General features: G+C 49.9%; 1 protein-coding gene and 1 non-coding gene across 2 annotated transcripts in view; one reads left to right on the top strand and one right to left on the bottom strand.

The window, feature by feature from the left end:
* The window catches only part of UBASH3A (ubiquitin associated and SH3 domain containing A), a 41,721-nt gene that overhangs the window by 14,219 nt on the left and 10,760 nt on the right, over nt 1–16,742 (top strand). The window contains exons 6-9 of the mRNA XM_033856116.2: nt 110–318; nt 6,733–6,856; nt 12,406–12,505; nt 15,319–15,441. Coding sequence (XP_033712007.1) covers nt 110–318; nt 6,733–6,856; nt 12,406–12,505; nt 15,319–15,441 — 556 coding nt within the window. The remainder of the gene's footprint in view (nt 1–109; nt 319–6,732; nt 6,857–12,405; nt 12,506–15,318; nt 15,442–16,742) is intronic.
* LOC117312262 (small nucleolar RNA SNORA61) lies at nt 5,590–5,717 on the bottom strand. The gene has a single exon (XR_004526520.1). It is a non-coding gene; the product is annotated as a small nucleolar RNA SNORA61 (small nucleolar RNA).

The raw sequence follows: 16,742 nt of genomic DNA on the forward strand, positions 1-16,742 counted from the left end.
ATACTTCCTTTTGTCATAGTCTACTGTCATCAGACAGAGGCTTGGATGTGTCTTGGAGACACAGAACCCATCCTTGCTTGAGACGTGAAGACACTTTCCTCCATTCTAGACCCTGAGGGTCCTGTTCCAGTACAAGCCGCAGAACATGGACGAGCTGACCCTCAGCCCCGGTGACTACATCTTCGTGGACCCCACGCAGCAGGAGGAAGCCAGCGAGGGCTGGGTGTTTGGGATCTCGCAGCAGACCGGCTGCCGGGGCTTCCTGCCCGAGAACTACACGGAGCGAGCTAGCGAGTGTGACACCTGGGTGAAGCACAGGTGAGCGCCGCTCTGCCCCCGCAGCCCAGACGCCTCTCTCGGACTTAGTGTCTGAGAGCGTCTTTTTGGAAACAGTGGCCACGGTGCTTGTATGCTTCTAGACAGTTCCATTGTTGGTAAAAATTGCCTTCTCCGTGCTGGCAACATTATCCCTGAAGGTATACGGTAAATATCTTGGTTGATTTGTGGTTTTCCACTGAAAACATTCAGAAAACATCACTCACTCTACAAAACTTTTCTGAGATCATAATCCCAAAAGGACTACAAAATACCACTTCCTTATTATGAGCATAGCAAATTATAGAAGCATACAAGCACTGTAGAAGAGATAATTCAATTAAAGGTAAGCCAGTGAAATAAATTATGATACAGCCATACAATAGAATACTGGAGGTTTTTAAAAATGATCACAGGGAAGTATTTTATGTACTGATATAAAAAAATCCAAGAGAAGTTGCAGAACAATGTGTATAGGATAGTACTAACTGTGGCGAACAGATGCATTAAAACATTACCATCTGTACTTCTATCTGCACAATAGGTATTTATATGCACGTTCATATGTAAAGGTTCCCCGGAAGGGAAGATGTCTATAAACGTCTAACAGTGGCTACCTGCAGGATTGAGGGTGGGAGTTGGGAGAATGGAATAGGAATGGGAGGGAGACGTTTCACCCTCTACCACTGCATAATTTTTAACTTTGTGAACCATAGAAATGCATTACTTATTCAAAATCTAAATTAATGAATTTTAAGTTTAAAGAAAAGAATATAAGGAAACTGGGTCAAAAGGAGAATAAAGGGAGAGAAGTCAGACAAACCCAGGGCCAAGCTCTGTGCACACCATGCACGCTGTGGGCCCCAGGCTCCGAGCTCTCCCACACCCAACGTGGAAAGGGATATGGCTTCCACGAAAAGATCACAGCCATCCCGGGTGTGGGTAGACCAGTCGTCCCGGAGAAGCACGGTTTTGCAGGTGTGGACATGGCCATGTGTCCAGTGGCCACAACAAAATCACAGGACATTGGTGTCACGAGGGACTGCAGAGATAATCAGGTCCATCGTCATCCCTGAGAGCTGAGAACACTTGGGCCCAGGGAGGTGGAGGGGCCAGATGACATCACGCAATCAGGGAAGCACTTGGTTCCTTTTAGAACCAGCTCAGACCATCACCCGGTCCAATGAACCATTTAAGGAGTAACAAGGGAGAAGATGCCGGTTCCACCCCAACTGACCATCTGAGGTCCAGGTGGCGTGGGCTCCCGTCTGGTCCCTGTCCTCTAGCAAGTCCTCCAATCCTTGCTCAGGACGAGAGAGCATCACTGTCGCCAGGCAGTCGGCAAACTGGATGTTTCTAGAACTATGCAGCTAAGATTCTGGAGAAAATGAGTTCGTGGCTATCGTACCTTTCACCTCACAGTTAATCTATTATTAGTCACCTGTCACCAAAGTAACGGTTCAGCTTTTAAGCTGAACATTTCTGGGACTATTCCTTCTAGAAACAAGTTTCCCCTAGGAATTGATAAGTATTAACAAGAATTATAGCAAAAGAAGAGAAAACTAAGTACTGGGCTGGGCTGTGGGGTGTCTGATTGGCCGTGTTTTGGAAGCACCCCAGCTGTGCTGGGGAAGAAGTAAGACAAGCTGTGACATGTGATTATGGGTCAGAAGGACAGAGAGCCAGCACTGTTGTCGGACTCAGCTGTCCTGGCTAAGTCTTTTAAAATGGCCCAAAGTGTACTTTACTAAACTTCAAACTTTCAAATTCAGAAAATGGCCCTAGAATGTCTGGACACCTTACTAATTGGTTGAGCAGAAATGCCGTCCGATGATACTGTCCAAGGCTACTTTAGCGGTGGGCAGACAAACTGTTGTTTATAGACAGTGGATAAATATCTCTGACAGTGTCAGCACAGAATTCACACTTGGGACGTGCAACCCAAGCAGGAAAAATTATTGGCCTTACATCAGCGACCCATCACCAGTGCGACAATTCAACCTTTGTGCCAATGGTTCAGGGTCTCTGGATTTACTCAGCAACAAAATGACCCCACAATATTTGCCTGTTACTTTGAAGAAAAAGATCAGAGGTGACCACTGTGATATTGATGCAACATACTCATGCATCACAGCAGTTTTCAACCCTCCACAGATAAGAATGTATGTAGCATAATCTCGAACAAGGAGCCATGAACGTTAGCGCTTAGAGGACACTTTGTCCTCTTTGAGCCAAGATGAGAGAACCAACCCTGGAGCAATACATGCTCAGCAACTTTCCAAAACCACAGAGCAAGCTCCTGGCAAGTAGCTCAGACATAATAGAGATATTGTCATGGGCTGCATTGTGTCCCCCAAATTCGTACGTTGATATCTGAAGCCCCAGCACCTCACAATGTGATTGTATTTAGAGATGGGTCTTTAAAGAGGTGACTAAGGTAAGATGAGGTCACAGGGTGGGCCCTAATCCAATTTGCCTGGTGTCCTTATAAGAAGAGGAGATCCGGACGCAGACACACACAGAAGGACGATCATGTGAGGACACAGGGAGAAGACAGCCGTGTACACACCAAGGAGAGAGGCCTCTGGAGGAACTAACCCCGCCCATACCTCGATCTTGGACTCAGCCCCCAGACTGTATGAGAATAAGTATCTGTTACTTTAGCTGCCCTGTCCATGGTACCTCACTACAGCATCCCTAGCAGACACAGTCCACACAACCCCACAGATGGCAGCTGTGCCCCTTTTAAAAGCCAGGGAAAATCTAAATACATCTATTTCTATGGTGTAAGTTAAGCAGTAAGTGGGTCTCCGACGTTTCAGAAAAAAACAGAAGTATTAAAATGCTACGTTCTTTCCTTTCTCTTCTCATCACCAACATCCCCGTCGTAGTCAAGGTTGTATTTCATTTGAAAGAGTAGCAAAAAAAAAAAAAATTCAATTTTTCTCTCCAGCTGTAAGCTTCACAGATGTTATTTATAGATAAGGAGGCTTCACTCTCTGCCCGGAGGGCCGGGAGCAGGGTGCGGGAGGGCCACGCCTCGCCCTCAGTAAGGGGAAACCCACCAGCATTTCCTGTGTCAACATGAGACTCTGCAAATACTGAGAGCGTGCTCACTAGAAGAGGGAAATGTCAATGGTCTGCATATGGGGATCACGTTCTTGTCTATTTACGACCAGTTAAAGATGTCCAATGTGCTGACATCTGACGCTGTGAGAATATGAGCCTGTAAATCTATTTGACCTGGATCCTGCTGTTACCGACCAGGGCTCTTAGCTTCCTTAATCAATGGAAATTGATCAGAGGCCAGACAAGAAATTCAGGCACGGCTCTGTTGGGACCACTGCTGCCACAGGGGGGAGTGAGAACCAACAACAGGTTCCCTTGCTTGCCTGCTCCCCGAGCGGGGGCGAGCTAGTTCCTTATATGGGGCGAGGGTAGGGTGTGTCCAGGGGTCAGGCTGGAGGGGCGACTTAGGTGGTCTGTCCACCCCTTGGTGGTGGTGTGTGCGGGGGGCCCGCTCCCGACACCCTGTTTGTGCTCCAGGCTCTTCAAAAGTGGCAGTTGGGTTTTTGGTCTCTTTGTATCTTTTGGGTCCAGAATTTGACCCAACTGGGTATGCACTCAGTTATTTTTAGTCCTGTACAGTTTCTTTGTATTCTGTTGCTGGAGGAGAGGTGTGTCCAGGTGCAAGGCCTGCAGCAAAGGGTCCCAGGTCCCAGCAAAAGGTCCCAGGTCCCAGGTCTCACCGCCAGTAGGATTTACCACTCAAGACAGGACAGGCAACAAGATGGGAAGAGAAGGTACGACTGGCAGACAGTTTCAGAAGTGAGTTCACTACATCGAAACACCGCGTGGGCACTGAGGGTCCCGGGTGTACGGTTGTGATGGTGAAAAGCAGGTGGCCTGAGCCTGTGGGCCCCTGAGATGCAGGAGAAATGATGCCACTCCCAGCTCAGGACCCGGTTAGGGTCTCAGGATGGAGGCCTGGGAGCCATCAGCTTTACGAGAACTGGGGGACTTGGGGCCACTGTGGGAGAGAAAGGCAAACATTTACAAATGGCCCGAATAAGTAGAAACACACCACGGTTCATGATGGAGCAAAATGAATCCTCCCAGAGCCATTTCCAGGTTTAATGAAATTCCAGGGAAAATCCCAATGGGATCGTCTGTTGGAACTTCACTGAGTGATTGAAAAATTTATCTGGGAGAATAAATAGAAGAGAAGAGCTGAGAACACTTTGAAAAATAAAAGTGATGAGAGGAGATATTTACCCTACCAGATATTAAAAGCATGTTATAAATCTATAATATGGTACTGACTTGAGGGAAAGAGAAAAAATAGATCCGTGGAACAGACTAGCTAACAGAGCAGGAGACCTGGTGTATTAGGAGGTTCCTATCTGATAAATACATCAGAAATAGGAAAATAAATGGGTGTAAAATAAGAGGTGTTCTGTATGACCTCACAGCACACACTGATATCAGTTTAATTCTGAGTCAAGAATTAAACAGAAAAAGAAACTCATTTTAAAATAGAAGGCAGTTTAAACGACTGTATTTCTGATTTCTGGACTGGGGAGAGCTTTGAAAGCAGAGAAGCAGTGGAATGGATCTTAGGGTGAGACTTAACAGATGTGTCTTTAATACTGATTATTAAATGCTTAAAATGTAAGCCTTCTGTATGTTAAAAATCATAAAGAATACTACAATTTAAAGAGCAAGATGAGAACGTGCTTTCCAGAGAATAGGAATAAAGATGACGTTCCCTTACCAGTCACTCACGTGAGCGGACTGTCTGCCTCCTTCTCTTCCCCCGTAAACTGGAGGCCCAGGCATCCCTGGACACTCTGCCCACCCGTTGATTTGTGTCCGATTTTTTCATTGAACCCAGAGGCCACCTACTGCATTCCTCATTCCTATCCACCGGGACAGGTGAACGTCAGAAGGGTGTCTACCCGCTCTGGTCACCTGCAGCCTCTGGGCCCACGTGCCCTTCTCCCCATAGCACACAGTGATGCTGGGCCCAAACTCCTAGCCAAGGCCACCTGTTCACGGCGCGTTGCATCCCATCCCTCCTGGGCATCCCTTGCCCTCCAATGGCATCACGCCAGCATCACCTGTCATCCCAAGGCCCTCCCCAATGGCTCCCACCAGCAAGCAAACATGCTGTCATCTTAAAAACAAAATCAAGCACAAGCTCTTTTTTTCCCATTTCCCTCTCTAGCTACTGTCCATTTCTCTCCTCTGATTGTACGTATCTTTTTCACTCAGCCTTGTTTGAAACTAGCCCACATGCTCTAAAGCAGACAGCTCCTGAGGACAGCTTCAGTCTAACTAGTCGTCCTTTTACGACCACCAGGACAGGTGTTCAGATCCCATGGGAAAGGGAACCAGAGGTGCTTGTAAATTGTTTTTAACTAGAGGTTACAAAGATGGCCTTTCGCTTTCTAAAGGGAATCTCCCCGGGAACCTGGCCATTTCTTGCTCTTGGAGGATTTGCATCCATGACGGTCGGCGCCTGGCCCCTCCCCTGTTCCTCACCTCGGCACCAGCAGCCACTCGCCTTCCGGAGTTCTCACAGCTCTGGTGTGCCATGACCTTTGCCCTTAGTGGTCCTCAGAGCTCCCAAACAGCTGCCCACCCGGGGCACCTTTCTTGATCCCCTAGACGAGCAGCAGTTTCTTCTCCACCTGCAACTGCTCGGGCACTGTGGTCACCCGCCCGCCCGCTAATGCATCTGTGCCTTTCCTGTGTGTTGCCATGGTGTTTAATGTGTCTGTTCTGCTCCCTTATCCCTGTTCCCAACCACGAGCATCTTCACACCTTTGGTTATTTTAGAAGGCGATTCTTAGAGGATGATGCACTGGTTTGCTCGGGCCTCATAACAAGATATCACAGACATGGTGACTTAAACAGCAGGTGTCCCTTCTCTTGCAGCCCTGGAGGCTGGAAGCCCAAGCTGAAGCTGGTCCCTCCCGAGGCCTCTCTCCCGGGTGTGTAGATGGCCGTCTCCTCCCAGTGTCCCCACATTGTCGTCCCTGTGTCCTGATCTCCTCTTCTCAAAAGGACCCAGTCAGATTGAATTAGCACCCACCCTAGTGACCTCATTTTACCTTCATCAGCTCTTTAAAGGTCCGACCTCCAAATAGGGTCCCATTCGGAGGTCCTGGGGGTCACGACTATACACCTGAGGGCACACAGTTCAGTCTGTAACAGGTGGTGACGGAGAACGTGAACCACCACCACTGGCTCAGGAGCTGCTATGTGCTGGGCACTGAGCCGTTTTGAACCATTGTTTCGTTTCATCCCCACGACGACCCCACCACCTGTCGCGTCGCATGCGTGCTCTCCATCACGTGACGACCGGATGCTTCCCGGGGTCGTCATGACACTGATCTCTTTCCTCTCCCACAGGACGTACACCTTCGGTGTAGCCCCAGACCAGAGCTCCGGGAAGGACGGTGAAGCCAGCAGCAGACGGAACGGGGAGCCTCAGCCTCTGCCCGTGTCCCAGAGCAGCAGCCTGCAGTCCCTACAGGTGACGGGGCCCTGAGGTCAAATGAGCCGCTCACAGCCCGACTCTGTGTCGACTCCGGGTAGACTCAGCTTCTCGGGGCAGCTTTCACTCAGACACTGCTGCCCTGAGCTCAGACCCAGGTGGGCCAGCAAGGGCCCCATCTCTCTGCTACCAGGTCCCCCTGCTCCATCCACCCCGGGCAGAGGGTGACCCCCGCACACACTCACACGCTGTGAGCCTGACCACTGTCATCATGGCACTAGGTCACGGGGCAGGAAAGGGGCAGAGACCCAGCCCTCCTGGGGGGCCACACTCTCACCCTAACTCTGCCATCGGCCAGCTGCCTCCTTCCCCAAGAGCCCACCGGCCCCCAGAGCTTGCCTCCAGTTCAGACAAGAGCTGAGCGCAGGGCAGGGGACCCTGGGAGGACAATGGGTGACCTCTTTAGCTGGGCCTTCAGGGGGTGAACGGCCTGGGTGGAGAAGCTGCAGACTGGGAGCCAGAGGCCTTCCAGCCCCAGACCGATGAAAATGGGGCCCCCGGCCCAGACTCTCTGGGAATGAGGGGGGCCGGCCTGGACTGGGGCCGTGGGCTCCCTGAGGCTGAGCCCCCCTTTCAGATTGAAGGAGGGGAGGAGCTGGCTTGCAATGGTCAGCCCCGAGCTCGAGCTCGGCCTCTGTCTGAACGCTGGTGCTTTAAATGAACGAGAACCTGACACCGTCCCCGATAACTGAACCCTCCCCTGGCCTGAGGTCACTCCATCCAGGTAGTGAGAAAGGAAAACTGGCCATCGTTTTGCTATGGTCGAGTAGTGGGCTGAAAAACGTCTCCAAAGAGGTAAGGTCCCAATTCCTGCCACCTATTATGAGGAGAATGGTCTTTGCATGTGGGACTGAGATAAGGATCTTGATGGGGAGATTATCTTGCAGGCCCTAAACCTAATCACAGGAAACGGGATGTGATGCTCATAGACGAGGAGACAGGCACACAGGGAGAAGCCACGTGACCTCGGGGCAGAGACTGCAGCCACACGGCCACACGTCAAGGATGCTGGGGCCACCGGGACCCTCCCCTAGAGCCTCTGAGGGGGCCTGGCCCTGCGACGCCTTGATTTTGGACTTCCGGTCTTCAGAACTGGAAGAGAATAAGCTTCCTTTGTTTTCAGCCCCCGCAGTTGGTGCTTTGTTACAGCAGTCCCAGGAAAGGCATCCGGCGCCTTCTGTCAAAAGATCTGATGTGGGCTTCCCTGGTGGCGCAGTGAGAGTCCGCCTGCCGATGCAGGGGACACGGGTTCGTGCCCCGGTCCGGGAAGATCCCACATACCGCGGAGCGGCTGGGCCCGTGAGCCATGGCCGCTGAGCCTGCGCGTCCGGAGCCTGTTGCTCCGCAACGGGAGAGGCCACAGCAGTGAGAGGCCCGCGCACCGCAAAAAAAAAAAAAAAAAAAAAAGATCTGATGCAGCCCTGCTGTTGTGTGGGCCCAGGGCTTACTCCATTCCATTCCCCACAGACCTTTCACTTTATCATAATATTCCTGATGCAAAGCTCTGCATTTCAAAGTTCAACTCGTCTGTGCTCTTCCAGGGAAGAAAATGTCCCCAATCCAAAACCTCAGCCCAAGGCAGTGATGTGCTTTGAGACCATCAGGGAGCAGATCCAGGTTGGGAGCACATGTGTGTCCTGTGACCTGCTGGGAAGATCCGTCCTCGGCAGGGGGAGTGAAATAGAAAGGGGGTCCTGGTGTCCGTGCAGGCAGTCCCACATACTTCAAAATGTAAGACAGCAACGGGACTTCCCTGGTGGCACAGTGGCTGGGACTCCGTGCTCCAAAGGCAGGGGGCTCGGGTTCGATCCTCGGTCAGCGAACTAGATCCCACATGCACGCCACAACTAAGGAGCCCACGTGCCGCAACTAAGAAGCCCACATACTGCAACTAAGACCCAGTGCAACCAAATAAATAATTTTAAAAAAATGTAAGACAGCAAGACGACCTTCCCCTTGCAGCTGCCGGAGGTCGGTGTTTGCATCCTGGACCAAACATCGGCGCCCTCCACCACAGTATTCACTTCACCTTGACCTTGTGCCCATTTTGAAGACTCCGCCCCAAGGCCCCGAGAAACTACATATGGAGACCTTGACCGTCCCATCGGCTCACAAACACCGCATTTCACGCGCCCGTCAGAACGTAGTCAGGTCCACTGAGAAGAGCACTGTATGTCAAGCAGCTGGGGATTCTGCACCCCCCCGGGGGTGGGTGGGCCCCATGAGGGGTTGGGAGGGTCTGGCTGGGGCTGCCCATATGGTGCCGGACCCAAGGGCGCTGGTGAGGCAGGTGCAGTTTGCCCGAGACCCTACTTTCTGGTGTCTGCCCTTCTCAGCAATTCCCAACCACTTTCCAACATGCGGGGACTCTGCTGGGGCCCCTTCGTCCTTCTTGATGAACTTGAAGACGTGCTGGGGGGGGCAGCCAGAGGTGCAGACCCTCGAGGCCCCACCCCTGTCGGCACAATCAATCCCAAGGGCGTGGTCAGTAGCACTGGCTAGTTTCAAATGAATGCTGTGTCTCTCAGGGTGTTTACCTGTTAAAAATACCTACATTTTCCTCTCCAGTATTTGGGGGAAACCAGAGTGTGATTCTGGGTCTGGTGATGGAGTTCACACTGAGGAGGGCCACATCTCGTCACCTCTTCCTCACCTCACTCAATAGCAAAGATACAGGGACTTCCCTGGTGGTCCAGTGATTAAGACTCCACACTTCCGATGCAGGGGGCGAGAGTTTGATCCCCAGTCAGGGAACTAAGCTCCCACAGGCTGCGCAGAGCAGCCAAAAGAAAAAAATAGCAGGTACAAAACTATCAGCTTCTCTCATTTGCACCCCGAAGCCCACCTTCAGAGGGATGTGAGGCCAAAGATGGGGAGGGAGAGAAAGGGTCCACCTGAGGAAGAGGAGTGGTCAGGGCAAAGCAGACCTCTGGCTGGAACTGTCTCCTGTCCAGACGCCCTCCCCCTTCTGACCGTCCCTGGTGACCGTGGCTCCAGGCATGACCAAGTCCCGTGTCTTCCCTGGAGTCCCCCCAGCCCACCTCCTGTGGCAGGCACTGTCAGCTCTGCCCCTCGTCCTCTGCCATCTGTGACTCATCTTTCCATGTTGGTCCAGAGGCCCCAGTGAGATCCGAGGCCCCCTAAGTGGGGCACCTGTGGACGACAACTTGTGTCCCAGCATCTGGCACGCGTGTCCCCAGACCCTGACGGCACGAGTCCCCAGAGGCAGCGGGCCTGTGCTGATGTGGAATTTCCCATCCTGCTCCAGAGTCGAGTCCCCTGAATGGTCTGGGCCTGGCACTGGGCAGCATCACCCCCGCCCCCGGGGCTGGGAGGCGAGCTCCTTCAGGGTCCCGGCCCAGCCTCAGCGCCTCCGTCGAGAGGTTCTCTGTCACCTCTGGGGTTCCCGGGGGAGGGCTGTGCCCCACACAGCTGTCCTGGCAGCTCCACGTCGGCTCCACCCTCAGCCTCTGCAGGTCACTCTCACCTCTCTGGCCATCTCAGCTCTCCCTCATTCTCTCCGTCTTTTTTGCAGAAAATGTGCTCAGGCTTCCTCTCGAGGTCAACCTCTCCCTCTGACATAGCACAGCGAGGAGAAGGTTCAGCCCCAGCTCCCCTGAGGAAACCCCCAGCCACCCCGCATATAGAGGCCCCCTCCTCAAAGACCCCCCACGCCACAGCCTGAAATGCAGCCCTTGGGTTAATTCACCGAAGCACTGACCTCCCCAAGAGCAAAGGTGGACATGAGCCCTGCAGTTTTGAGGCCCAAAGGCCATCTGAGTCCCTGTCCAAAGCAAAGGGGGAGAGCTCCAGAGAGCTCTGCTGTTTCCATAGCTGGACCCTGCTAACCTCCTGTCGATGCCTTTCTCTCCCCAAAATAAATGAAGTAAAATAAAGTGCTGTTGTCCTCTAGCACTCAGCCAAACAGAAAAACGCCAGCTATGGGAAAGAAGGACCGGCAAGAAAGGAGAAGGAAGGGGTAGATGCAGGGCTTCTCCCCTGGGTGCCCAGAGCTGAACACACGCCCTGGCACCCTGGAGAACAGGGTGAACCACATTTAAGCAGAGAACCACATTTAACACACCAACACTGGGGTGGTCCCAGAGGCCCCCTCGGAAGAAAACGAGTGCCAACAACAGAGGAGACTAGGATGGATGGATGGATGGTTAAATGATAGATAGATTAGATAGAGAGATAGATAGAGAGATAGGTAGATAGATAGGTAGATAGATACATAGATAGATAGATAGGTAGATAGATAGGTAGATAGATACATAGAGAGATAGGTAGATAGATACATAGATAGATAGATGATTGATAAATAGATAGTAGATAATAGATAGATTTTATAGATAGATATAGATATAGATATAGATATACACACACAGATGGTCCCCAACTTACAATGGTTCGACTTACAGTTGTTTGACTTTAAGATGATGCAAAAGCAATATGCATTCAGTAGAATTTTGAATACTTGAATTTTGAATTTTCCCAGACTAGTGACATGTGGTCCAATCCTCTCTCTGATGTTGGGCAGATGTGAAATGATATTAAATGCATTTTTTACTTAAGATCTTTTCAATTTATATGGGTTTATTGGGATGTAACCCCATCCTATGTTGAGGAAGATTTGTACATATCTAATAGTATATACATATATCTATTATATCTATTATATATAATAGATATTATGTAATCTATAATATTATAATAGTATATTATAATATAGTACATTATGATAGATATATTATAATATAGTATATTATAAAGATTATAATTATATAATTGAATTACAATTACATATCATATTATAAAGTAATAAATGTATATTTTATTATATTTAGATAGATTCAGATCATTTCCTAAGAAGTCACTATGGAGGGGTGAATATTTGTGTCCCCCACCAAATTCCTATGTTGAAATCTTGTTGATCAATGTGATGGTGTTTGGAGGTGGGGCTTAGGTCATGCGGGTGGGGCTCTCATGAAAGGGGTTAGTGACCTTATGGAAAAGACCCCAGAGAGCTCCCTTACCCTCCACCGTGTGAGGACACAGTGAGATGTTAGCCCAAAAGAGGGCCCTCACCTAACTGTGCTGGTGCCTGATCTCTGGCAGCCTGAGACTTCCAGCCTCCAGAACCATGAGACACAAATTTCTGTTGTCTTTAAGCCACCCAGGTATTTTATTACAGCAGCCTGAAGGGACCAAGACAAAGGGTAAGAACTTGGAAGAGACAGAAAGTAGACAGTTGATGTGTCATGATGTGGGTCATTTGTTCCACTTTCTTTTCATTTCCTATGTGTGCTGTAGTGCCCAGAAAATTAAAAGTTGCAAGAAATTAGAGATCACCTGCAATTCTAGTCCCTTCTCATCATAATGATCCTGGTAAAACGGGCTGTAGCTACTGAGCGAGGAAGGAAGAGACGTGGTGTCCAGGCCACCACTGGATGAGGGGGAGAAGCTGCTGGAACAAGTCTCATAAGGTGGGTGTTCACTCTCACGTGCCTTTCTTTCCACCATTCCAGGCCACCATACTGAGGAAAAGCGTCCTGGTGGTGCGCCATGGGGAGAGAGTGGACCAGATCTTCGGGAAGTCCTGGCTGCAGCAGTGTTCCACTCCCGACGGTAGGTGCAGTCCTGGAGAATCCAGAGGCAGGAATTAGACAGAGCTAACAGATGAGATCACGTCTCAGACTTCTTAGCCAGAGCCCCTGGGGCACCATTCTTCAGAATGACCGCGCATAGACTGTTCATGTGGGATAGACACACGCTCCATCTCTCTCCACAGGCATTACATGTGTGCATGTGAGCGTGTATGCATCCGTAAGTATCTTACCTCAAACGCTTGGGGAAGATGGAGGAATGGTTTTCAATAGTAAGCAAGTCTGCTGGAGTGACACGTGGACAGCCCTGTGTGTCCTGGCAGCACACATGTGGCATTTGGTTAGTGGGTAAGGCACTGCCTTGAAAGCCAGTCACTCTGACTGCAGTCACGGACCCTCAGCTGCTGGCACATACCCCAACTTGCAGTCTCACAGCCGCATCTTTCTGAGGTCATCTTCCCTGCGGTGGTCGCTTCCCTACAATGTCTGGCCGTGCTATACTCAACTGAAGGGCATATTTTTTAACGTATTGGGTGCTTACCCCAACTTCACCCCTCTGGATGCCAAGAACTGAGAACAGGGCTTGTAAACACAAAATACCCACAGTCTCTGTACTGATCCACAATTGTGTCACACACATCCCCTAATGGAAAGCCCAGAGTGCCACTATTTCTGAGCCATGGATAATTATATAAATGAAAGTATTAAGTGAACCTAGTGATAAAATCCATTCACAGTGGCTGGACTTGCTGTGCCCTTGGGGATCCCTCCAGGATCCCAACAGGCCAAGAAAGGGAGAGGTGAATAGGGGAAGCATTGGCAGATGACCTGAATGCAGAAGAAAATTCCTGAGCAAATGACGTCATGACTACACCTATCGCCAAGAACCCATAGAACTAATGCAATGCTTGTCTCTACCAAACAAGACCAAGTAGAGGCACAAGGGCTCAAGGAAGAAACAGGTGGCTCTGGAGATGCATGGGCATTCAAACAAAGAATTATAAGAATTATAAGACAATAAAACAATTACCAAAACTACAGACTGAAATGGCACACACGTCAGTAGGTATATGATGGTGGTGGTGGTGTGAGAACCAGACCAAACAACCAACGTCAAAAAAGAGTGACTGAAAAAAAAAAAGTGACTGGACTTCATAAAAAGAGGGAAAAGATTTGGTCATCTATGCAAAAGATCAAGTCACCTATAAGGGAAAATATGTTAAAGGCACTGGAAATTCCCAGCTTAGAGGAAGCTGCTGATGGGTCTTCTACCAGGTAAGGAAGCCCTGGTAAAGTGCGTTGTGACTGTCTACTTGGTCTGAATTCTGCAAGTTGCAGTGTTTGATCAATTACAATGGCGGGTATTTGGGGACACTGCTGGCCTCCCCTTGCATTCTGGCGTCCCTCCTGGTTTCTGCTCACTTCTGGACGAAGGACCCACACCCTCTACGGCCCCTGACTTCCCAGCGGCACTGGCCCAGGGCACCCCTATTCGCTCAGACTGTACTCCCGTCAGAACCCAACCACCCCCCAGGTCCTCGGCTTCTTCTGAGCTCTGCCCTCTGCCTCCCAAAGTGATCACAGATAAAGCATCAGTGAGAGCAAAAGACCTCAATGGAGTAGTTTCACATTTGGGGATGACAGATGCCCTTGAGAATATGACAGAAGTGACGGACCTTCGCTTTGAATGAAAAACAAATACCAGCTTTCCCTGCGGGCACACCTAACACTGGCATTTAATAAAGGTCTGTAAAGCTTACGGTTCAAACAAAGTCTCTGCCAGTGGAAATCCCAGGGAGGCAGCTTCCAGAAAAATCTTGCGTGGAACCTAAAAACACAAGGCATGCAGATAGCCTCCGCCTGCCTCCCCTCGGTGAACTGCTGGGAGGCTGGGGTGGCGTGTTCAGGAGCAAGTGACAGGCCAGCCGTATGACGTATGGCAGGTCTCAGGAGAGGCAGGTTGGCTGCTAGAATCTGTTGTAGCCAGGAGGTTTGGGGGTCGCTTGGGAGGATGAGAGGGCTTGGTGTGGTGTGGCGTGATTATCCATTTATCCGCAGGGATAATTGGATAATCTGAGGATGAGATCAGACCTGACCCTATTGGCCACTACCTCTGAGCCAGGCTCCGGGCTCCAAGCATTATCTTGCTGATTCGTTCAGACAACTCTGTTGTTTTCCGATTTTTATTGATAAGGGAGATCAGTCAGTTGCTTCTACACACACACAGCTAGTAACTGGTGGTGCCAGGATTTGCACCAGATCGTCCAATCTTCGAGCCCAAGGTCAAACTCAAAGTGAACCAAGGTGCTCTGAGCCTCTGAATGGGTGGTGGTGGTGGGGAGTCCCAGTGGAGCCCCCTGATGTCCAGTCCTACCTCAAGCAGCTGACTAATAATACACAATGCAGGACCCTCTCCCGCCATCTGTATTCTGTCCCGTAGGCAATGGGACATCTTCAAGCTATGGGGATGGGTTGAGTTTCATCTAATTAATTAATACCAATTTGAGATTCTTATCGAGTTAAGCTAAATCAGTCTCGGCTCTTAATCAGGAAAATTGTATGAATGACTCTTCGGGGGGGGGGGTTGAGAGGACAAAGAAGGTCTCATGGTTCCTATGGCTGAAACAGACGTTTTCTGTGTTTGAGGGAACGGGTGGTGGGAGTAGGACTTCCTCCTGGAATCCACATCACAGAGCATGCTCAAGAAGAAACCCAGTCGACCACAATGTAAATAATGACCGTGTTTCAAATGTGGGTCTTGATCTTAAGAGTTTAGTGGGACAAATGTGCACTAACTCAGTGGAACTGAGCATCTGGTACGTATTTATGCTTTAGGGAAATACTACCGGCCAGACCTGAACTTCCCTCGCAGTCTGCCCAGACGGAGCCGAGGTATCAAAGACTTTGAAAACGATCCACCTTTATCGTCCTGCGGAATTTTCCAGTCCAGAATGGCAGGTATGTTTGAGGATCATTCTAGTAGGAATAGTAACAATAGTGGTAGCAGTGATTATCACTCACGTGTATTGAGTCCTTGCTACGTGCCCTTGGAGGTCAGATCTCCCCTTTATATGAGGGCACCAGTCCTCATAAATTGCTCGTCTTAACTTGATCACCTCTATAAAGACCCTACATTCAAAGAAGGTCACACTGTGAGGCATGGGGTTAGGACTCCAACATGTGAATTTAGGGAACAGAAATCAGCCCATCACAACATCCATGGAAACCTCACTGGGGTTGGTACCGTGCAGATTTTGTACTGAAGAGATCTCCTTCTTTCCCAAAGACCAGGTCCTCTAAGTTTGCAAGAAGAAATGTGATTTACAGGCTTGTCCTTCCATGAGCCCCAGGGGGCTTGAGTTTCCATTACTACAGATGACCATGAACTTGAAACAGCACCCACTTGATGCTCACAGTTCTGTGGGTCAGAAACACAAACACAGCATGGCTGGGTTCTCTGTTCAGGGTCTGAACTCTGATATCAAGCTGCTGGCTGGGCTGACTTCCCACCTGGAGCCTCCTGGAAGCAGTTCCACATTCGTTGGGCTGGTGGGAGAATTCAGTTCCTTGTGGTTGTAGGACTGAAGTCCTCACTTCCTTGCCTGGTGCCAGCAGAGGGCCTGCTGGATTCCTAGAGCCCACCCGCCTTCCTTGCAACATGGCCCCCTCCATCTTGGAAGCCAACAATAGAGAAGTTATTGCATGTCAAATCCCTCTACCTTTGGTTTTTAAAAAATTTTTTATTAAAGTATAGTTGATTTACAATATCATATAAGTTTCAGGTGTACAGCAAAGTGGTTCCGTTTTAGATAGATAGACAGCTAGATAGATAGATGTTCTTTATCAAATTCTTTTCCCTTTCCCTTATAGGTTATTACAAAATATTGAGTCTAGTTCCCTGTGCTATGAAGAAGGACCTTGTTGGTTTTCTGTTTTATACATAGCAGTGTGAATATGTTATCTGACTTCTTTTCCGTGACCGGCTGGAGAAATCTCTGCTTTTAATGGGCTCACCTGAATGGGTCTGGCCCACCTGTGATAATCTCCCTTCTGCCTTATAACATAACCTGGTCACAGGGGTGCTAGCTCACCGTACTCACAGCTTCCACCCACACACCAGGGGATTATACAGGGTGTGTATACGGGGTGGTGGTGGGGATTCTTGGGGCCACTTAAGACCCTGCCTGCCACGGGTAGTAAGCCACCTGTTGGAGTTGCCACCATGGGTAGCTACAGTTATGAAGAGAGCACTTCTCCAC

Source organism: Tursiops truncatus, chromosome 4 (assembly GCF_011762595.2).
Source record: "Tursiops truncatus isolate mTurTru1 chromosome 4, mTurTru1.mat.Y, whole genome shotgun sequence".
Taxonomy (NCBI): domain Eukaryota; kingdom Metazoa; phylum Chordata; class Mammalia; order Artiodactyla; family Delphinidae; genus Tursiops; species Tursiops truncatus.